Raw genomic sequence first — 23,891 nt, 5'->3', positions numbered from 1 at the left:
ATTACAGCAGAGCCGTCAGAGAGCCCATAGGGCAGAGCTCCGAAGACTACCGAAGAGCGGAGGATACCAGATTTTACACAATCCCGTTCCCATTCACCTCATGGCAAAGTGAAAGCACACTCTAGGAAACGGGACCTGCACCTCTAGCCTTTTATGGATTAGCTCTGTGTACCACTACTAGTGTTCTCAACAATCTTTTCCCTTCTTCCCGTTTAAAGAGGGTGGGGCTTAAATCGACCTCTGCGCGACGTCAGAGTTTTGAACTAGAGAGCCAATCCTACGTGAAGACGGTGGAGTCCGGAAAGGCAGAGACTAGAATTCCACAACGCATACTCGTTTCTTTAGTTTCTGTTTACATCCGTCTACCCCCAACATGGCCGCATTGTGCAAAGCTGGGAGATTTCTGGTAGTAGGAGGGGGCATCGCTGGTGTTACCTGTGCAGAGCAGGTACGTTCTTCGGGGACTTCAGTGTGCAAGTTAAACGCATAGTTAGAAACTGTACAACAGATTTATTATGAATATGGGTAATCTCTGGTGTATCGTCCTTTGAAATTTATTTACGCCTGGTGTTAACAGGACCTTTTGATTATACTAAAATTCTATGTATAATATACTTACTGAAAGGGACTTTAAGCTAGCTCTCGTCATCCTTTGGTCTGTTTTTGTGTCATTCACATTTTGCTCCATAACACCACAGCATACAAGAGCGTAGGGCAGTGAATCCACCCAATTCAGCCACTGGCTAACTTCGCTTTGAGTTGCTGCATTATTTCTTTAACAATGAAATAGTTGCCACTGTTACGTTTTTGCAGGGACAGTCCTGGCAAGTTAGAGACTGTCCCGGGTAATATTGTTGCAGAAACTATTATAGCAGGACGCTTTCTACCAGCTCCTCCTTTTGATTTTGGCACATTGCAACTCTATAAGTTACTGCTACGGACTAATGCTGTTATTCAATTCCTTTTAGAGTGGCCTTTGTTTACCTCATTGCTGCTATTTCACAATATACCAATTGTGTCGATTTGAAACTGTTTTCCATAAAGATATCTTCTTTTTACTATGCTCGCAATGAAGTGCATTTTTAACTGCACTCCTGTATGTCATGCTGGTACGTATTTTTTATTGAGGACTACAGTTATGCTTGTAAATCAGTATAGCCTGTATGTCCTGCCTGCGTGGCCCTCTAGTTTGCTTTCAGTGCTGTTCTATGTCGTGCTGTTGGAAAGTGGGTTATTGGTAGGGGCAAATGTAGATCTGTCACTGGCAATAAGGTCACTAACACATGGTAGGACTCAGCATAGGTCTTAGAAAATGATTCCTAAGCTCAACCCTTGGTAACGTGGCTGCGAGCAGACCGGCTTAACTTCAAAGACAGGTATGTAAAGCATTTAAAAACATCATTTCAGTAAATAATTAAGACACAACACATAATAAAAATCCAACACCACTTTATAAAAAAAATAGTAAATATTTTTATCTTTAAAATGACAGCAAAACAACAAAAATCCAATGTAGGAAACTGGAGATATGAATTTTCAAATATTTAATAAATATGTCACTTTGACGATTGTAGCACCATATTGCGATACCTGCTCGCGATAGACCGTGGCAAACTCAAAGTTTCACGCCAGGCGCAGTGGAGCCCTGAGCAGCTACATCCCCTGGCAGATCCCGGTCTCAGTTTCCACGTTCACACATAGAACCTTTTCTGGAGCTTTTTTTCCAGAGGCCCCTCGAAGCTCCCAGCCAGTCTGGATGCAGTGAGGGTTCGCCGGCTTGATTTGTGACGAGGTCCCGGACAAATTCTCTGGAGCGGACTTAGAAAATATTTCAAGATTGCTTCAGCTGGACAATCCAGGCTGACACGCGATGGAAGGCAGGCGGCTTGGCTCTCGCGGTTGCTCCCTGTCACCTTTTCTACGAGCGGACTTAGAAACTTTTCTGGAGCTTTTTCGCGCTAGGTCTCTCTATGCTCCTCATGTTGCCGGACCCGGTGAGGGTTCCCCGGCTTCAGATTTTCTCTAGTCCCGGACAATCTCTGGAAGTTTGAGCTATGGAGCTTTTAGCTGGACAAACCTGGTTGGCTTGGCCGGCTCGCGGTTGAAGGCAGGCAGGCCTGGCTGGCCAGGTTGAGTCGGTCCCTCTGTGGAGCTTTTTTTCATAGTTGGTCCAAAGTTCTCCAAACGTCTTGAACTTCTTCCTGAAGTTCCTCAAGTGGTCCCAAAGTGTCTCAAACTCACTCCAAGGGTCTGGAAGCTCCAAGATGGTCCTTTAAAAATGAGGACCTCAGTTACCACGATCCACTGGTACAAAACCCTTACAAATTCACTGATGGGTCTCCAAAGTGTAGATTTAATTAGTGATGTTCCAGTTGAGCTCTTTTAACCTGTAGCTTTCAGGAAGTCCACTCAAGTTCTTTTCCAGCAAGATAATCCACAGGGCTGTTCTCTAAGATGGTGCAGTCTCCAGAGGTCAGGCTTTAGAATTCTATGCACAGCATAATCTTCTCAGCAGGGCACTTCTTGCTTCATTAAGTTTCAAGCAGCAGATCTGGAGGGCTCTGCCCCTCGCAGATACTTATTCCAAGTTCTCTGGGTCATGCAGGAGGTCACTTCTGACCAATGGGAGCAGGGTAACTCCTCAAAGTGATGGCCACATCCTGTAGAGAGTGGCATTATTTTGTCCCACAGTGCATCAAATCTTCCAAATCCATAATGGCTGATTTTCCAGCAAGGAGGTAAGAGCTGGCTGAACACACCCCCTAGGATGGCTTATTTCCATAGACTCTCCTCCTACCATCTGTACATACCTTCCCTAATCCTGGGTCTGGTGTGGGTCAAAAGTGTAAAGTGGAATCAGGCACTGTGGCCATCCCTCTGCCTTTGAAGCCCATGGTTTACGACCCCCCTCCCCCTGCCCTGGCATTCGTATTGAACAGCACACTGCCCTGCCAGCAGAGCTGGTTAACCCCAGGGGCTCTTTATCACCTCTTCAAGGCAGCCTGGCTAATCCACTTAACTCTGACCAATCAGGGCAGACCAATGGAAGGCTGAATTTGGATCCGCAAACAAGAAAGTCTAATAACTTCTTGTCTGTACATTTTAGGAGAAATTCAACAATATAATATTGTTGGATTTTTCACTACCATTCTAGGAATTGTTTGAACGGTAGCTCTATCTCCTTCCTAATAGGTGTTATTATTTAATAACGTCCTGGAATGTTAACCTATGTGGCCTGGGATGTGCAATGGGGAAAATGATTTGGGCCAGTTTTTTAGCACCAGGGCTTATAAAAAATTATTTTATAAGTATTTCACCTGAAGACAGGTGGCTGTAAATGCAGTGGCCAGCGTTGCTTCTGGTGAAAATATCTTACATAGTCGTAGTTGAGCTTGTAGTGGAGTCTGAGTAGGAGCAAGAATCTGCAAATGTTAGAATGGATATTTGGGTCGTCCGTGCTGGACTGCAGTGCAACTGGGCTCGGTCTCCCTGCTGTGTTAGATTGCATTTTTATTTTGGAAAAATTTGGCACCATTGGTCTTTTTATCACTGAGCTTGCAGATTTTGTATGCAAGCATGGCCCTCTCAGGGCTACATGGGTGAGGGAAGTGTTCCTTTCAATTTTTTATTATAATAAAACAACAACTAACCATGAATGGGAAAATCAAATTTACTAGGTGTATTGGTATTTACCTGCTCAACAGGGTCATTAGATATCCAAGTCAAGGATAATCTGACAATAAACAATATGCTTTCTATAGATTTATTTATTTTCTTTTAAACACTATACACATAGAAAACTTGTAGTAGTAATAGTTTCCGTTTACCATATGCATACACTGACCAGACCATTTCTTCATCATTTTGATTTTATCAGATAAAGCCTAATGATTGAAATGAGAAGTAGCGATGTAGCCAAGTAACTAATTTGCAGACTTAAACTCCAGGAGTGGTCTGATTCCTGCCTTCATCATATATCAAAATTGTGTGATCCTGGGAAAATCATTCTATCCCTTGTTGCCTCTGATACATTAGTGCATTGGTGTACCCTAAGGATGCTCACCCTTTGTTTGTACTGAGCATCAATATTATTTGAGTGAGCAATCTTAAGGCCGAGTAGCAGACATGAACATAAAAAGAGTGTGCGTGTGACCGGGCAGACATGGCCCCGGGGTCACATGAAGATGCGAAAGACTGGTGGACTGTCTTACCTCTGTCCCCCTCTCTCTCTCATCCCTAACTGGAGGACTGGGCCTGGGACACGGAGCAAGAGACTGAAGGAGAAAAAGAACAGGGTGCCTTTAACTGGGCTTACTTTTGTGATGAGGCTCCACTACCCTAAGAACGCCACCAAACAACCACTGGATATAATCCAGGAAACACACCACCAGGCGTGCGACGTCACCGACGCGGAGGAGGAGAGCAGTGGAGCCGCGGCAGATTCAGGATTGAGCAAGTTACTTCCTGGGAACAGCGAAGAACCGACCACCGGAGGAGAGTCAGCGCCGACGGAGGCAGAGCCAGTAGGCCAACGACTCCTCTCATCCCCGAGCCACGCTCACGGAAGAGCGTGGCTATACCAGGTGCGAGAGCGTATCTCGGGCTGGGTGGGGAGGCGGGGACGCCCGTAAACACCACGCAGAACACGCCGCTCCTTATCACTCGTGGAGCCCCTCCCGTATCCCTCACTCCCTTTCCCTGTGTACCGACATCTCACGTCCCCACCAAATCACCGCTGTATAGACGTGCACAGTTTCACATGAGTGCAAGAGGTGTCTCCTCACTCCCGGCCCCTTTGGAAGTAATCAGTTAAGCAGTGTCATTGACCGGTTCCTTTCTTTGTTTTATGCTTTTGGGGCTACCATCTCTCCACCAGACTGCAGAGAAGTTCGAGGCCTGAACCTTCAGCTGCCAGGAAGACCTGGGTGCCAGTCGCCACCATGGACCCCGCAACATTCGCAGCCGAAAGACTGACTAGCAGACACAAGCGTGTTGTAAAGAAAATAAAGCCCTTTCTACCTAGAGCCAGTTTCTGTCCTGGTCCTTCCACGCCTCCACAACTGGTGTCAGAAGTGGGATCCCCATCCATCAGTGATCCCATGATGGATTCCCTCATTCAGCATCTGATTAAAGGCCAGGAAAAACTGGAATGGGCAGTCAAAAGACAAATGGTATCCGCCCAACAGGATCGTGAAGTGTTTAAAACCACCATCTCCGCCCAACTTGAAGGCCTACAAAAGGTAGTACAAGAACCCCCTGCTGTGGCACAGGGAGAAAGACGCCCCCCCCCCTTCCTCATCCATCAGGGGTATCCCTGCAGAAATACATTACAGGGGAGGACCCAGATTCGTTTCTCACTAAGTTCAAGAGAGCCGCCAGAGCCTGCGGATGGCCCGAAGACAAGTGGTCATTCTTTCTAGTGCCGCTGCTAACAGGGGAAGCTCAAGCAGTGTACCAAGTAGTGAACGCTAGTGGTGTCACTCCCTATGCCGAAATCAAAGAAGCGATCTTGGATCATTTGGGACTAGATGCGGAGGCCTACTGCGTTAGATTTCGTAAAGAGAGAGGAGCCTCAGGAGAAAATCCTAAAACCCTGTTTTTCAGGCTGAAGATGGCCGCTGATAAGTGGCTAAGGCTGCATAGTAGCACAAAGGAAGAAATAATGGATATGATTTACTTAGAGCAGTTTTTGGAGGCTCTACCTTATGGGACACAGAGGTGGCTCAAACAACATTCCCACCTCACACCGGAACAAGCCATTGAGATGGCTGCCAATTATGCAAGGGCTCAACCTCGGGCTTGCCCCTGGGAGATCGAAAAACAGTCCAAGACGGGTGCAATACAAAAAAGAGAGAAGAAGCCAAAACCAACAGTGGACGCTCCAAGAAGCAAACCGATAAGGATGGAAACTCCCCAGTCTAGAGGCCCACAATGTTTTGAATGTGGGGAGTGGGGCCATATTGCCCGCTTATGCCCCAGAAGAAAACCAGCGGAGGAGCCCATGGAGGTGGCGTACATCCCTAAGGCTGTCCTGTTCTCGGCTTAAATGGGTCTCTCATTTCATGTAAGTGTAAGGGTTAATCAGGATTGAGCAAGTTACTTCCTGGGAACAGCGAAGAACCGACCACCGGAGGAGAGTCAGCGCCGACGGAGGCAGAGCCAGTAGGCCAACGACTCCTCTCATCCCCGAGCCACGCTCACGGAAGAGCGTGGCTATACCAGGTGCGAGAGCGTATCTCGGGCTGGGTGGGGAGGCGGGGACGCCCGTAAACACCACGCAGAACACGCCGCTCCTTATCACTCGTGGAGCCCCTCCCGTATCCCTCACTCCCTTTCCCTGTGTACCGACATCTCACGTCCCCACCAAATCACCGCTGTATAGACGTGCACAGTTTCACATGAGTGCAAGAGGTGTCTCCTCACTCCCGGCCCCTTTGGAAGTAATCAGTTAAGCAGTGTCATTGACCGGTTCCTTTCTTTGTTTTATGCTTTTGGGGCTACAATCTCTCCACCTGGGTGCCAGTCGCCACCATGGACCCCGCAACATTCGCAGCTGAAAGTGTAAGGGTTAACAATAAAATGGTGAGTGCCTTGCTAGACTAGAAAGTGAGTATTCCTGACCCAATATGCACCCGACACCACAGTCCTTATACGCTGTGTACACAGCGATGTAAAACCTTGCCCAGTAGCCATAGTCACCTAATCACTGACAGCCAATCTCCGTGCACAGTAAGGGTGGGGGTGGTGGAGACTCTCCCTGAAGACCTTAACATAGGGGTGGATAATCCTAGGTTCCTAGCTATGTTTCAAAAGAACTTAGACAGTCGGGTAGTCAATCCCGTACAGTCATACCCACCTGTAACTACAAAAGAGCCATGGTTGTTGGATCATAGTTTTAAGTTCTCACAAGCGAATGACCCTACGCTTCTTAATGCTTGGGAAAATGCACACATGAACAAACATGTTCCCTCCCCTCCCTTTCCACGCTGTGTTAGAAAAAAGGACCTCCTGTATATAGAGGCCGCTCAGGGGGAACCCTTACAGTTGGTAGTACCTGTCTCTTTTCATGACCAAATATTTTTTTACTCCCATGCTCATCTTACCGCAGGGCACTCAGGTGCAGAAAAGACCACGTAAAATCTGGTATGACACTTCTATTGGCCAGGGATTTATAAAGACTCCCATAAATACTGCCAAACTTGTGACATGTGCCAAAAAAGGAATCTACAGCGTCCACCAGCTGTCCCTCTCCAACCCCTACCGCTCATAGGAAAACCCTTTGAGAGGGTAGGGCTGGACTTAATAGGGCCACTCCCTAAAAGCGCTAAAGGAAATGCGTACGCGTTAGTCCTTATAGATTACTCCACACGCTTTTTTGAGGCCTTTCCGCTCAGGGCCCCCACGACCAAAAACATAGCGGAAAAGCTGATTGAACCATTTCCAGGGTTGGCTTTCCTAAGGAGATTTTAACAGACCAAGGGACCCCCTTCGTCTCAAGGTTAATGAAGGAAGTATGTAAGACGCTAGATCGCCGGCACATTCGTACCTCTGTATATCATCCGCAGACGGATGGATTAGTCGAGAGGTACAATAAATCCTCAAGACCACTTTAAAAAAGATCCCCTCAGTGGAAGTAAGAGATTGGGACAGGCTATTACCACTGGCTTTATATGTCCTACGGGCTCAAGTTCAGAGTAGTACCGGGTACTCCGCATTTGAGCTACTATATGGGAGGCAACCCATATCCCTATTGGAGATTACCCGAGATGCATGGGAAAAAGAGGAGGAAGACGAACAGAAATCGTACACCCAAGAGCTAAGATCCAGGATTGGGAAACTCAGAGAACTGGCCGTCACCAACCTAGAAAGAAGTCAAGAAAAACTAAAGAAGCACTACGATAAGGGGAAGAAGTGGAGAACACTATCAGTGGGTTACTGGGTGTTGGTACTCTTACTGTCTTCCACAAAAAAATTCCAGCGCGAGTGGTTGGGCCCATACCCAGTAGTTGAGACCATTGGAAAGACCACATATAGAGTACAGGTTTCGCCCACCAGAAGACAATGTTATCATATCAACCTACTTAAAAAGTAGTTGGGGCCTAAGCCCAAAAGCGCTCCAGTAAGGGTATCTGAAAATCAAGACACAACAACACTGGACCTGCTTCCAATAAATGTGGATTTGACTCCAGAGTAGAAACGTTGTCTGCAAAACACCCTGACACCTTTTGCAGACATATTTTAAGACTTATCTCTCAGCGGCTTCACTCTCTCGGCGTCCGCCACTCTGTCCAGTGAGGCTGGGGTAGGATTAAAGGAGCCGCTCTTTGGGCAGCCGGCCCGGGGCTAAGGCCACCATGAATATGAAGCTTGGTGTACCGCACTAAAAATAAAGTAATTTTAAAAAAAATGTGGGCTGTGCGTTGTATAAGAAACATGCGTGGCCGTCTTATGTGTTTTCCCACAAAAAAAAAAAGGATTTGGGCTAGCCGCGCTATTGAAGTCCCGTAGCCTCCATTATTAAAGTTCAAACGCGGCATCGGGGAGAATGGTGCGCCGCCATAAATATCAAGCTTGCGGTGTCGCGCAGGAGAGCTTTTCCAACAGCAGGCAGGAGAAAGCCTTTTAAACAAGCGCGCACGTGCCTCGCGCGGCAGCAGGGCGAGAGGAGGGGGGGCCTGTACTGGTTTCCCTTGCGGGAGCGAGCAGGAGCCATTTGTCAAAGCTCGCTCCTGCAAGGGAATCGCCAAACGTGCACGCATTGCCATTATAGGCAATGCAACGCGTGCATGTTTGTGCCTGAAAAGGCGGATCAATTGCTTATAGTCTCCTTCCTATGCAGTGCATGCGCAGGCGAGACCTACAAAGAATTTTGGGAATATTTATGAAAAGAAATGTTTCTGCTGTTTTCACCAGAAACATTTTATTTTCGAATACTGTGAACGACCTGTTGAAGTCCTCTGCACTACAAAGGTAGGGTGCAGACATTAATGTGTTGTTCTCCGCACTAAAGTGGTTAACAGAGGAGCATATAAAAGAACAAAACAAACCTTCTCTTAATGATTCCCAACATAAATTATTGAAATCATACGCTTATGAAACGTAAATAAGCCTGAAAATAAATTTGAACTATCCTCCTCTCTAACTTCAGGAAAGTTTTTCCTACTGATTTGAATTTCTAAAGATTGTCCAAACTTATTATGCATATAATTCCGAGAAATTCCAGAATACAAAGCTTTTGACGCCACTTTTTCCTCACCTTCAGACAAAAACATCTTGGTAGGAATTATGTGCACCACAGTTGACTGAATAGTATTCACAACACATCTGGGAACTAACTGACTTAAGTTCCTCACTCAACAAGGCAGTTCTTTCATTGTTGGGAATTCTAGTTTTCTGCTGGCTGTAATTCATTTGTAGGCAGCACTGCCACCACCAGACGCTTAACAATCCTAACTTAATTTTGAAATCTTTTACAAAATGTCCTGACCTTCCAGAATATATACACAAATTATTTGCACGCCGCCTGTCTCTTTTCTAGATATGTGGCCTCTGCATTACTCAACTGCATTGGCTCTTATGAACCTACCATTCTACTTTATGCATTTTGAGGCGGTAGTACTGTTAGTCTTCTCTAATCTGTTTTTTTGTTCAGACAAATGGTGATCCAACTGTACCACTAACTCACTAAACTCATCACATTTGATAGGCAGATTAAACGCTGTGCTGAAACGTCCTCCAATTCTTTCTGAAGAACTTGATAAAATAAAAATGGATGTTTGCTTCGTGCCAACTTCCAGCTGATTAAATGTAGTAATACAACACAACAATTATTGATGCCCGGTTTTAAATTTAATACATTTGGGCCTGCTTTGTAAAAGTACCTTACACTTTTGAGTAACTTTACACTTGTGTGCAATGAGGTGAAGTATAGGGAAAAATAAAATAGATTAGTCACCTCAAAACTAAATATTAAAATATTTTTGTTAAATATCAATGTCAATTCATTTGACATATTTATGTTAAATGTAGAACAAAACAAATGCTGCAGCACTATTAAAAATATTATTCTGTTAAATCTTAGCTAAAAATATATTCAATGAAAATTATTTTTCTGAAGTTTAAATTAAAAAAGAAATTCCCACCTAAACATTTTTTTTTCATGTGTATCAATAATCATTAAAAGTGATGGATAGAGTTAATTAAGCTTTTTTAATGGCATTTATTATTTTATTGTTATTTAATTCAGACTAGGTTATTAAAATATTTTATAATTAATCTATATATATATATATATATATATATATATATATATATATATATATATATATATATATATATATATATTCCAACTTTTCGTCCAAGTTACAAAGAACGACGTCCAAGCCTCAGTTGTATGTCAAACTGGATTTATTTCACATCCCACTCGACGCGTTTCGGGAAAGCCTTCCCTTTGTCACGAGTACACTGGTCAGTTACATCCATTCGTTTTAAAGAAAATCACATGACTTAATTGCATGATAAACATAGCCAACAGACTACCAACCCATCATATGTCTGGAGCTATGCACTGCGCCTTATTTTAGAATACTGTGCTCTAGTATGCATACATTATAATACAACTCTTAAATGCTTATATCTATCAGTATTATTCGTAATATGAGCTGGACGAGCGTTAGTCATGGAGTATTTTAAAACAATACATCTGATGCCCCAAAGTGCACTCCTGCCTTGCGATTCACGGTTTTAATACATCATGAAGAGCAAAAACAATCAAAACATTATAATGCTCTGTTTAAATACTCTTATTATATTTAAACATCCGTTATTAACAAAATAAAATAAAATAAATCTATGTTTGCCCGCGGCAACATAGCAGCTGCGAACCCACGATCAGGCATACACTGTCAATTGCTGTGTGCTCGCGCTAACGCTTGAGCTAGCGTTCCGATTCATTTACAGTATCGCTGTTGCCTCATTGTGTCTTAGCTTGACAGCGGCCTTAGGGTTTTAAAGCTCATGCTACATAAACGGATTGTCTTTCACATTAAGCATACGTGGATATGGGATTCAGCCCCAGTGGGCATAAACGCTCCTCTAACAGTCCATTAAAGTCATACTTGAATCTTGACTCTTGCGTGAGATTCATCAATCACAGTGAGTTGCCAGCTTACTTTTCGCATCATGAAACATACTGTCACACATAATCTGGACTGGCGCCTTTCCAAACTCTCCCACATTGTTTGGTACCTGTGGCAAAATAACAAAATAATGTTAAAGTAAATTCAAACATGTCACATCTTTCATACCTTCATATTAAAATTTCCAGAAGAATTGAAAGCAGTTTTAGCAGAAATTTGCACGCACATATTCAGCCCAGATGCACACCTAGACCCTCATCGCAGTTATGTCCCTGGGGTTGCAGCAGTTGGTATTTAATTATAAACCTTGACTCAAGACGTCTGAGTTCCTGTAGTCGATTACCGCCTCTTTCTCTTATCGGAACTTGGTCTAGTGCCACATAAGAGAGGAGGCTGCTATTGCTGCTGTGATGGGACATAAAGTGTCTAGCCATAGGGTACTGCTTATCCTGATTTTTTATGGCTCTTAGATGCTGCAAGATTCTATCCTTGACTGGTTTTATGGTGCTGCCCACATAAAATTTGTTGCACGGGCATTTAAGTGCGTACACCACATGATCTGTGACAGTTCAAATGTTTGGTGATTTTAAATGGCTCACAAACTCCGGACAGTCTAACTTCCTTTGTATTGTGGCTAAATTTGCACGCCTTGCACCTTCCACATACATAGAATCCCACAACTGGGTTAGATCTCTTTTTGTTCACAATCAATGTTTGACAAACTTTGTCTTTGAGGCACATAGGTTTCCTATACGTAATCTGGGGATGGTCTCTAATGCTGAGTGAGATATCCTTATCAGTTTTAAGGGTACTCCAATACTTGTTCAGTGCCCCTCTAACTCTTTTGGTCTGAGAGTGATAATCAGTGATGAATCTCACTCCGTCATTTTCTTCATCCTTATTTTTCTCCGGGGGTTCAGTGTTATCTCTCTCATCCACCTTACGTATTGCTTCTTTGATGCATTTGTTGCTATACCCTCTTGACTTAAATCTGTCACACATTATGTCTCTCTCTTTCTCATAATCTGGTTGCCTTGTGCAATTTCTCCTGGCTCTCAAGAGTTCGCCAAAAGGTATAGAATTTACCAGATTGCGGGGGTGGCAACTCTGTGGGTGCAGGAGACTGTTACCTGCAGTTTCCTTCCTGTACAGGGTTGTCATAAGTTTATTTTCATCAATGCTGACTTTAAGATCTAAGAAGTCAACAGTTCTTTCACTAATGTGGCTAGTAAAAGACAAATTGAGTTCATTGACATTCAAGGTTGCTACAAATTCTTCTGCCTTCTCTCTGGTACCATCCCAGATCACAAAAATGTCATCTATGTACCGGAGCCATATGCGCACTCCGGTACCATATGGATCTAGTTTCCTCACAATAAGTTCTTCCCACCATCCCAGATAAATCCCAGCAAAACTAGGGGCAAAACAAGTGCCCATAGAAGTGCCAAGTAGTTGGTGGTAGATGGCACCATTGAACAGAAAATAGTTCTGAGTCAGGCATATGTGGATCATCTCTAAAAGCATCTCAGTATGGAACAAGTACGATAGCGATCTTGTGTTCAAAAAATGTCTGCATGCCTTGATACCTAGTTCATGGGGGATATTAGTGTATAAGCTGTTTACATCTAATGTCATGAGTAGACAGCTTGGGGTCACCGTGACATCAGATATTTTCTTAATGAAATCACCTGAGTCCCTTAAGTAGGAAGGCAGCCCTTGCACTATCGGTTGTAAAAAATGATCCACATATCTTGATGTGTTTTCAAGGTTGCTGCCCCTTGAAGACACAATCGGCCTGCCAGGAGGATTGGTAGGATCTTTGTGCAGTTTTGGGAGTAAGTACAACGCTGGTACTTTAGGGAATTTACAGTTAAGGAAGTTGAACTCTTCCTTCTCTATGAGTCCCTGATTGCGCCATTCACCCAATTTCTCACGGTATACTTGGTTCTTACTCTCATAAATTTTCTTACTGCTTTTCTCATATTTGGTGGTATCACACAATTGTTTCATACCTTCTTGAATGTACATTTCTTTAGACATTATGACAATGTTGCCCCCTTTATCAGATTTCTTAATGACAATGTTGTGGTCATTGCTCAAACTCTCAATGGCTAGTCTGTGATTTACATTTAGATTACTCCTCCCACGTACGTTATTACTTGCAAGTTTTTTAAATTCTGTAATAACACCCTTCTCAAAGACATCAATAGCTTCATTGTTAATCATTGGTAGAAAGATGGATTTGGGTTTGAATCCACTCTTACTACTGAGGTCTAGCCTCACATTCTCATTAATCAGATTTAAAGTAGGATTTTCAATTGTATTGGGGTTTCCTGCAAGCTCATGCAGGACTTGAATCATGTCTGCATCCCCAATTTGTGCTGTACTAGGAGTCTCAGAGATAGTTCCTGGTTCACTATTCAATCTTGTAGCGAACCATTTCCTCAATCTGAGTTTCCTAGTGAACTGGAAAAGGTCAATGCGACTCTGAGTATAATTAAAGTTAGAGGTGGGGCAAAATGTTAACCCAAGAGATAGTACCTCTATTTCCGCGCTGGTGAGGCTTCTGTCGGAGAGGTTGATCACTGTCTTTGTGTCCTTCATTTGGTTTTCTTTTGGCCCCTTGTCCTCGTTCCCACAGGGCTCGATGTGCTGGCGTCTGTTAGATTTAATCTTTTTCCGCCTCTGCCTCCTCTTCCTCGTCCTCTTGTTCCGGCGGTCGATGATTTGCTCTGGGATTCTTGTCTCCCTTTGGCCATGAGCGAATACTCGGTTAAAATTTTGTCTTTTGGGCTAAGGAATCCAGGCCCCATTTCATTTGGCTGTGCAGTGTCATCCTCATTCTCTTCTGTCTGCACTCCTTCATTAGCCTCAGGTCTTTCAACCGCACTCGTTGCTCCCGCTGTCGTCACAGCCTTCATTGTTTAAGCTCTTAAGTGGTCATACTTTTTAGAGAAAGTGAGGACTTGGCCCCTCTCATAGTCCATACGATCTCTCAAAAACTTTCTTTGTTTTTTCTCTTTGATCTCTTTTTCAAGGGTTTCTAGTTTGCTCATTTCTGTGTCAAATTCTTCTTTGGTACACAGTTTGGTTAGCTCCTCTGTAATCTTTTGGATATCCAATGCACATTTCTCACAGTCTTTATTTGCATATTTTACCAAGAGTTTCAGCATAATAGTAGAACACTCGTGGCTATTGGTAGCCCATTCATCCACCAGTTCAGGATCTGGGTCATTAAAGGTCGGGGTGGTGTAAATTCTTAATCCTCTTGGGACTCTGCCGACCTCTATATATTTGGCCAATGTGGTGGCCTCCCACCATTTATTTTGTTCTAGCTTGAGGAGTTTAAACAACTTTGCCCAGAGATCTTGTTTATTTACACTTTGTGTACCATTCCCCTTATTGGGCGGTGTGTTGGCATTGTGCTCTCCTGGTAGTGCGTCAAATATCTGTTTGGCTGCCTCGTTTCTCTTGGAAAACCTGGATGTTGCCATGATGTTAATAATAGTGTTTGTATTGATTGCGCATAAATTGATGTTTTAAATGCGCTCCAGTATCCTGTACAGCCCGCGCGTGTGTTGAATCTTACACCGCTGTTGGACTTCCGCTTGCCTTTCCCTCTTGTTATTGTGACCCTTGTACCACCTCACGTTCGATAAACATTGACGCGGCTCGGGTAGACTGTTGTGCTTAGTTCTGCACTTACCCGTGAGCTGTCGCGTCGTGTTGTTCTGGAACGCGGTCAGTCTTGTAAAATCAGACTCGCAGCGGCGGTTGCACCCGGGATCTTGATTCCGTTTCAGGAAAGGATAAGGCGGGCCACAGCTTTTTTCTCGGCTGGAATATATATATATATATATATATATATATATATATAATATTTCACATTAATTTATATTATTTCTTTTTTAACAATGTTATATAATTTTATTGAACATTATTTCCTGCAGGGTTTCAATTAAGGTCCTTACTTCCTTTATTTTCTACGGGAGGGTGTTGCAGTACCAGTGGTTGCAAATTACACTTGGAATTTGTGAGTGGCAAAAAGTAATAAACATACTAAAAAATGTAAACTTACTCAAAAGTTTAACTACCTTTATGAATCAGGTCCTCTGTTCTAAAGAAAGGGGTATGTGGATTCTTAGCAAACAGCTTACCCATCTAGTTATAAAAGATGACAAAGTTTTGAAGTAAAGCATCATTTCTTTCTACTAAAGAAATACACGTTCCCTCCAAAAACATCATCTTGAGGTCTTCTCGCTACTTCAAGAAGGCCACCTGGATATCCTGGGGGTCACTAAAACATGGCTTGAAGAGTCCTCCACCCCAGACTTAGTGGTATCACTTCCACCAAATGTTGCTGCCATCAATAAAAAACGGAAAGGCAGTATGAAGGGGGGAGGGGTAGCCTTCCTCTATAAAAGCTCCTTTAAAACAAACCATCTACGCAGAAAGTCTGGAGGGTGCAGATGTGTTAGGGGTTAAGTTTTGCTCTACCACTGACTGCTTGGTTATACTCCTAGTTTCCCGCCCCCCACGGACTCCACCTGGATTTATTGAACCATTCCTGGAATTGGTTCATGACCTCCGTTCACGTTATGAAGGTCTGGTGGTAATGGGAGATTTTAAACTCCATTGGGAGGAAACCCCTAAGGACTGCCAGTCAAAGCAGCTATAAGAGGCCATGACCTCGCTAGAATTGTGTCAGAGGGTGGTAGGTTCGTCACATCAAAAAGGCTATACTTTGGACCTCATCTGGACAACTGTCCCGATGCTTAGTCCAATCACTATCTCTCCCTGCTCTTGGTCAGATCACCATCTGCTGCAGGGGAGACTTTTGTCTCCAGGGCGAACAATACTTCCAGCCTTAGGGTGGCAGGTCTTAAGAAGCTGGAATAAAATTAGTGCAGATGCTTTGGTATCTACCCTGGGGAAACAACCCTCTTACCTACAGGTGCTACCTGAGGACGACATAGAGGCGGCTAGCCTCAATCTGTCACAAAAACTTAAAAATGCCATCGAAGTAATAGCACCTGCACGTAGGGTAAAAATCGTGGACAAGGGCAAAGGTGCCCCTTGGTTCAACGATGCGCTGAGGCTATTGAAACGTTCCCTGCGCCAGAGTGAGAGAGCCTGGTGAAAAGGGTATGAACTTAGCACTCGGGCTGCATATGTAAAGGATTTTGCTACCTACAAACAAGCAATTATACTCAGGAAAGCAGAGTTCTACTAGGATAGAATTGCGGCGGATAGCAATCCCCAGAAAGAAGTCTTTAAGGTCCTAACAGAATTGAGGAAAAACAAAGAACAGACTCCCACCTTATCGCAAGAAAACTGTCAAAAATGTCAGTCCTTCTTTACCAATAAAATAGCGGATCTCCTAACAGAAATCCATCTTACGCCTAGCTTAGGCTGCCCCGGAAACATCTTGCCTACGACCCCCTCAACCATTGACCCTTTAACTACGCTATCATTACTCACCAAGGAGACGTTGGTAGCCTTGATGGGGCGAGTTAAATCTGGTTCACCGGCGGATCCCTGTCCACCAAGGATCTTCAAACTAGCCTGGCCAGGGATAGAGGATGACGTACTTTCTCTCCTTAATAGTTCCCTGGCAATAGGACAGGTCCCTACCAACTTTAAGGAGGCTCGCCTGATCCCACTTCTAAAGAAGCCAGGGGCTGATACCAAGGTCCTGAAAAATTTTAGGCCCATCTCACAGTTGCCGTTTCTAGCTAAGGTAATTGAACAACATGTCCTGCCTGTACTCTCCCATCATCTTGAAAACAATCACCTCCTGGAACCCAATCAGGCCGGTTTCAGGGCCCATCATAGCACGGAATTGGTCATGCTTTCCGTGCTAGATGACCTGAGACTCAGGGCAGATAAGAAAAACCCATGTGCCCTGGTGCTGTTAGACCTCTCCGCGGCATTTGATACGGTCAATCATGATCAATTATTGCTGCGGTTGAGGGATCTTGGTATTCAGGGCACTGCCCACGCCTGGCTAGCATCATTTCTTGATGACCGTTCCCAGAAAGTACAACTAGCTAATCTAGTCTCTAATCCAGAGGGTTTTACATGCGGAGTTCCCCAGGGCTCAGCTCTTCCACCCATCCTGTTCAATGCCTACCTGCAGCCCCTGATTTCTGCACTGAGTCAGATGGACTGCCGGATTTACAACTATGCAGATGATACCCAGATCATCATTCAAATTGATAACTCACCTACAGCCCATCAGAGACTGCAAAATATTTTAAAATTCAAAGTCGATTGGATGACTGCTAACTTGTTAAAGATAAATCCGGACAAAACTGAGGTGCTGGCGATTACCACAGCGTCCAGCCCCTGGAACGATCTTCTCTGGCCTAATGAATTGGGGCCTTCTCCGGAACCAGTGGTGGCCGTGAAAAGTCTCGGCATTCACATAGATGTTAAACTCACTATGTTTACACAGGTTTCGGCAGTTGTCGGCACCTGTGTGGGCTTACTAAGACAATTGCGTAAACTGTCCCCTCTCTTGACCTTGGACACGCTCAGACGGGCGGTGTCAGCTTTGATCTTGGCGCGGCTGGACTACGGTAATTCTTTGTATGCCGGCCTCCCTCAACAGCTGCTGGCTAGACTTCAAACAGTTAGGAATGACGCAGCCAGATTATTTAAAAAAAAAAAACAGGACACGCGCCACTCCACTTCTACGCTAGCTTCATTGGCTCCCAATTAGGCAGCGAGTTCAGTTCAAGGGCCTCTGTATCACGCATAAAGCCCTGTATGGGCAAGCCCCAAGGTACATCAGGGAGCGTTTAGTCCCATATGCTCCCAGTAGGACCCTGCGATCGGCAGATGCTGCATTCCAGACTTGCCCCTGCTTTACACTATCCTCACTAGGAGGGCTAGTCTTTTCCAGTGAAATTCCTATACCCTTCAGGAAAAAGTTTTAAACCGTGCTGTTTCAGGAGGCATGGGGTATGTCTTAATAGCCCTCCCTCATCCTGATCGTGTGTACCCTCTGACAAGCGCTTAGAGACCCCTGGGTGATAAGGCGCTCTATAAATACAAATAGAAGGAATACTCCGGTTTTCCACATTCCCATTCAGACAGAGCAAGATAAAAGCCACCTAACTTAGGTCATTTGGGAAGGTTTGGTTTTGCTCAAATTTTATTTACTGGCCTGAATTAGGAACAACAATAATTTTCTTTGGCTAACGGGGCAACCTCTCTGGGGTAAGGGGTAAAATTGTAATCTCAGAGGAATAGGAATATACGAAAAACTTGGGGGGTGATTAGGATTACGCCCGCCCGCCTACCTATTGGACAACTGGATCGCCCGAATCGCTGTTGGCTGTTCCATCAACAATATTACAATGCAACTGATTCCAAGGCAGTCGCAGTGCCTATCTCTTGTTTTGTGGCAGGTGCTGCAGCGAACGCCGCAGTACAAGAAATAGACAGGTAACATATCCCTGCACTATGTGGCAGGCACCATGTGGTGCCTGCCACATGCTGCAGGGATATGTAGGGGGTACCCTAGGTGGCCCCCTAATCCCAAAATCAAGGACCAGGGGGGAAAGAGGGGCCCGCTTCGGGCTCCCAATGTCTCTTACCACTACCCTTTCCACGTCAGGTGAACCGCAATGAAATGACTGGTGGGGAGGCACCTGCATCATTGCAGGGATTGCGAGGCCCTACCCCGCACCGGCGCTCGAAATTTTAATATGGCAGGTGGGAAACCTCTCTATGATGATGATGATGAGACCGCCACAGACGGGCTGTCATGGAGGTCTCACCGCCATCATAATTGGCCCCTAAGTGTCCTTTAAAGGAGGTGGTAAAGCCCATGAAACAGAGTCTTTATCTTCTGAAGGCAAGTTAATTTGATGGGTATATTTGTTTGCTTTGCACCTAGCTACCAGAAGGTTAAGCACAGGTTCATTTAGGGACTTTTGTGGTTCACCCTTATGAGGATTGTGGTTGTTGCCTGAGTGGGGCTCCCTCTCCAGCCAATAACCCAATTTTTACAGCCACTTTCTCAATGAAGTCTAGGCAGCCCTGTTTACTAGTCATCTTTTCTGTTTCTGTTCCCCTACTTGTTGCTTCCGTTCCAACACATGCAAAATGAGTCCAGTCAGGATGAAAGAAGGAAATCTCCATCCTAGGTTTTTATCTGTTTTTTGGTCACAAGTTTCTACAAAGCTGTTCCCAAATCAGAGGACCCTTCCTCGACATGTGTGGGTACCTTATGGCGCAATCTTTTCAATGCTGGGCTACAATGGCTTGTTGACTGGGCTTTGGATGCAAGTCTCATAGTTCCAGCATATGGCATATCTTCACGTGTCTCCTCTTATTGTCAATGCTGGTGTCCTTTGGATTGATCCTTTTCTGATCGTCAGACCACCAGTGTGTACACCCACCCCGTATTGTGAAAAATATTTTTTGTTTAAATCTTTTAATTATTTTTTTAGGCATAAGACAAAATGCAGGTACGAGGTGTAGGTCGACATTACTGCAGAGATATTTTGTCCCACATATTTCAGAAATACATGCAATAGAGCATTTAGTAGTGCCACGTGCTGGACAAAGTGAGATCTGTGATGTGGTAGTTTATGATTTAGTAGGCTTTCTCAGTTATGATTGCATTATCCACTTGGCCCCAGGGCACAGGGCATCAGGGTACACAGTAGGGCCCACAATATTGTCAGCTCGAGATGTAAATCATGTATTGTCACTGAGAAAGATCTGGTAATGGGGGCTATTGGTAATGGTGGGTAACCTTAGGGAAGTGTGGTGATGGGGAAGGAGAGTTTGAACTAGGTGTTTAGGCTCAGCTCAATGCAGGTCATTTCTGCCCGCCCATAGCTACCTCCTTACACATAGTCACAGTGTGATCTTCTGCATGTCATCCCTCGTGTAACCTCCTAGACTCTGGGTATTCACAGGGGGGTGGTTTGGTGCCGCGCCCTCTGTGTATGCCAGCTATATATGATTCTTGTGGCTAGTGCTTCTACCTCATCCTTGGCAGCTGATTATTCATTGTCTGTATATCGGTCAGTTCAGAAGTCTTGCAGTATGGCATCCCAGTTCAGCCCCAGGGTATCCTCCCTCTGCAATGCAAAGCTTTCAGCTTGGGCCCAGGTCAGGAAAAATTGAGTCCATGTTATTGTGGGGAGTGGGTATTCTGATAGCTTCCACCTCTTAGTGATTAAGCATTTGGCCGTCAATAAATCAAGAAGTCAACCATTTAACCCTTTGTTTTGCAGAATAAGCCCAGGATACATGTTCCCCATGTGCGTGATACCACACTCTGGTACACTTGGCCTATTCGGTGATTACATACTGCCAGTATGTGTCAAGGAGTGGGCAAGCCCATTACATGTGAAGGAGGTCAGCGTCTACTAAACGACATCTAGGACAGTGGGCATCAGTTCACATGAAATATCTGTTTATTTTGGCCAGGGTCAGGTAAGCTCTGTGAATAATGTAGTATTGGATGTCACAGAAACGAGTATTTTTGGGGATGAAGATTGGTCCTTCCACTATAGCCGCCCACTCTCAGTCTGTAAACAGGTGATACAAGTCTGTGTCCCAGTGGCATTGTAGGGGTGCAAGTGACTGTGCAGTGTGGTAAAGCAAAGAGCTTGCAAAGTTTTTCGTAAGATGCCCCTTGTGCCCATAAGATGTAGATACTGAATTGTGATGTGTGTTGGGGGTTCCCTTGACATATCTTCTCACATGGATCCCAGTGCTGTTATCAATGAGCTAAACAGGAGGAACTGACCCCACAGTAGTCCAACATCTTTAAATGGAGCATCTAAGGGCGCAAACGCACCATCACGACAGACGTCGCACACAGTATGCAAGCCTGTCTCATACCAACCAGAGAGTTCTGCTTGTGAGATGATCTGGCCACCCCTGGGCCTGCAGGTGCATACTGAGTAGTAGATCGCATGAGGCTACGATGATAGCATCTGCAAGCAACCTCTAGTAGCACTGAGGTCGGTGGTTTACTGCGTCTACCTAATGAAAAATCAGAAGAGTCGAAAAAAGGGTCCAAGTCAGCAAAGCATGGCACGTCTTGAAGGTTCAGCCCTCTTGCTCACTGTGCATCAAGGTAGTATTGTTCCATGTTTGACACTGCAAGTCTGCCTTGATCAGAGGGCAGATACAGCTTGGAGAGAGTGACCCTGCATCGTTACCCGTTCCATATGAATTCCCTCTTGATGCTCACAAAGGAGCAGAAGACTGGGGGCCTGATATACAACGGTTGAAAACCCTGCATTGGCTCCCAATCCGGAAGCGGATTGCCTTTAAGGCTCTGATTTTGGCCTATAAGGCGCTCCACGCTGTGGGAGCAAAGTACCTTCAAAAAAGACTGGCCTTCTATCATCCGACGCGCTCTCTGAGGTCGGAATCCCTGCTCTTGGCGGCTGTCCCACGTGTGAAGAGAGCTCGCCTGGGAGGCCGCTCTTTTGGACTACTGGCACCACAGCTGTGGAATTCTCTGCCGATCACTTTGCGGGGAGCTACTAGTCTACTTGCCTTTAGAAAAGGCCTTAAAACCTGGCTGTTTACCCAGTAGCCCGTTTCTTTTGTGTATTTGCTCGTTCTGCCTTTCTCCTTCTTTTTTTAATGGTGTTATGTTATTGTGTTGCAGCCTTTCTTTTCCAAAAAGCGCCGGGACACTCTTTTTGAGTAGCCGTGCGCTATACAAGAGAATAAATAACATAACATAACATAACATAAGGAGCGCCAGTGAGCGGTAGGATCCCAAGGCCGTAGGGTCTCTGTCCAGTTTAGGCAGAGATATGAGCAAGGCCTCTCATAAGGAGCTTGGGAGGGTGGAGGCTGACAGTGACGCATCGTAAAGCGTGAGCAGTGGGGGGCCAATACAGGGCAATGCTTTGTAGTATTCAGTTGATGAGCGATCTGGCCCTGGGGTTTTACCTGTGGCTAGGGCTCTGATTGCTTCACGGACCTCGAATAGCGTGATGGGTTCCTCTAGCTCCACACGCTGCTCGGGTGTTATTATGGGTAAGCGCATTGTTGAATAAAAATCTGGCAGACAGTCCAGGCTAGTTTAAGTGATCGACTCATATAATAATGTATAGTGCCTAACCAGTTCTCCATGTATTTCGTGCTGAGTGTGTAGGAGACGCTACGACGAGGACTGCAAAGAAAGGCTAGGATGACGGGGCTGGTCTTAATAATAATATAGACATTTTCTAATAAAATAGACATTTAATATAACGCACAAATCACTCCTGAATAAATATCTCGGCGCGGCAGTACTGAGCTTGATGAACTTCCTAAAACAGCCAGGTCTTCAAAGCCTTCTTAAAAGCGATAGTGTATGCGATTGGCATATCAGACACACTAGTAGGTGCCCGGCTCTCTCTGCCGCCTCGTGTGCAAGCGGAGTGTGCAGAATAATTCAGGCCCCTGTCCACTGATAGCACCTTTGAAGTTATCCCCTTCTTTCCCCCTATCAGTGGCAATGTTAGTGTTGGTTTCTAAAAAGTCCGCTGCAGCACTTCCCAGCGACATGCAGAATGGCCGGTCTTCTAATGCTTTGGGCTGCAGACGCCATATATGGATAGCAGGCGCATTGTGCTTCCAAGCTATTCAGAGGAATTGGGGGTTGTGGTGTGAGTGTGTTTGTCCTAGATAATCTGTGTGATGGAACACAGGGAGCAGTGGGCCTGATCCCACTATACAATCAAGTCAGATGTGTAGGATGTGTGGGGAGGAATAAAGAGTACACTTGCGTGTCGGGATTCAGGGTGCACCAGATATCAATTTGTTGCCAAGGAAGGAGTCAGTCAATCCGCGCCTGGGCATTGGATGTAATGACTGTGTGAGGGAGGGGAGGGAAGGACCTGTCCAGAGTTGTGTCCACTATCAAGTTAAAAATCCCCCCATGAGCCAAGGTACCACTCCAGAGAGTTAGTGGGATAGGCAATGAGTGCAAGAATGTCGTTTGGTATGTGTTGGGTGCGTATATAGTAGGCAGTATCCATAAAGTCGGCCATGTATAAGTACATACCGACCATCCCCGTTAGTCTCAACTTCATTTGCCACAAAGGGGACACCTGGCCTCACCCAGATCAGTACCCCCCTGGCATATAAAGAATAATCCATGGCGAAAACTTGACTGCATCACTGCCTTTGAAGCTTACAGGCCTCAACTATTATTAGATGCGTTTCCTGTAGCAGCGCAATGCGGGTTGACCTACGCTTAAGATAAGAGTAGACAGTATAGCGGCGCAAGGGTGTGTGCATGCCCTCATATTCCAGATGACAATGTTCGTATGCGCCATGCAGGGGCTGAGTCCGGCCAGGCTTCTGACTATGTGATGCTGTGTGAGGGAGCAGGCAGTGTATCCTAGTAGTGACCTGTAGGAGGGGGCAGTGTAACGTAAATATGAAGTTGCAGGGGAAGGTCTAAACAAAGAACTTTATGATAGCGGAGGTACGACATGTATCTGCCCAAGCTGTTACAAATGTGCTGTAATACATAACAACTGATGAGTCGATGAGAGAGAACAGAGAACTCTTGGAGGGGATGTAAAAGCAAGGGCAACAATGGCTTGTCTGTCTGTATGGAGGGATGCCAACTGCCAGAAATGCGCATTCAGATTAGCATTTAAGGACAATGCAGTAACAGCTAGAGCGCCAAGGTAGCCATAGGTCAAGACTGCGCCTCCCCCCACACACGAGGAGATAAATTGTCCGTAACATTGTTATACATTGGATTGC

The 23,891-nt window shown here is 45.1% G+C and overlaps 1 protein-coding gene across 3 annotated transcripts in view; it reads left to right on the top strand.

Annotated features, from left to right (window-relative positions):
- The first annotated feature begins 286 nt into the window (after positions 1-286).
- The window catches only part of PYROXD1 (pyridine nucleotide-disulphide oxidoreductase domain 1), a 274,293-nt gene continuing 250,688 nt past the window's right edge, over positions 287-23,891 (top strand). For 2 of the 3 annotated variants that reach the window (XM_086920538.1, XM_086920526.1), the window contains exon 1: positions 307-448. In XM_086920538.1, coding sequence (XP_086776664.1) covers positions 374-448 — 75 coding nt within the window. In that variant the 5' untranslated portion in view covers positions 307-373. Of the gene's footprint in view, positions 449-23,891 lie in introns of all 3 variants that reach the window. The other variant, XM_086920532.1, reaches the window with a different exon arrangement.

This window comes from Lissotriton vulgaris, chromosome 1_1 (assembly GCF_964263255.1).
Source record: "Lissotriton vulgaris chromosome 1_1, aLisVul1.2, whole genome shotgun sequence".
Lineage (NCBI taxonomy): Eukaryota > Metazoa > Chordata > Amphibia > Caudata > Salamandridae > Lissotriton > Lissotriton vulgaris.
Note: the sequence above shows the minus strand (reverse complement) of the source record. Positions and strands in the feature narration are given on the sequence as shown.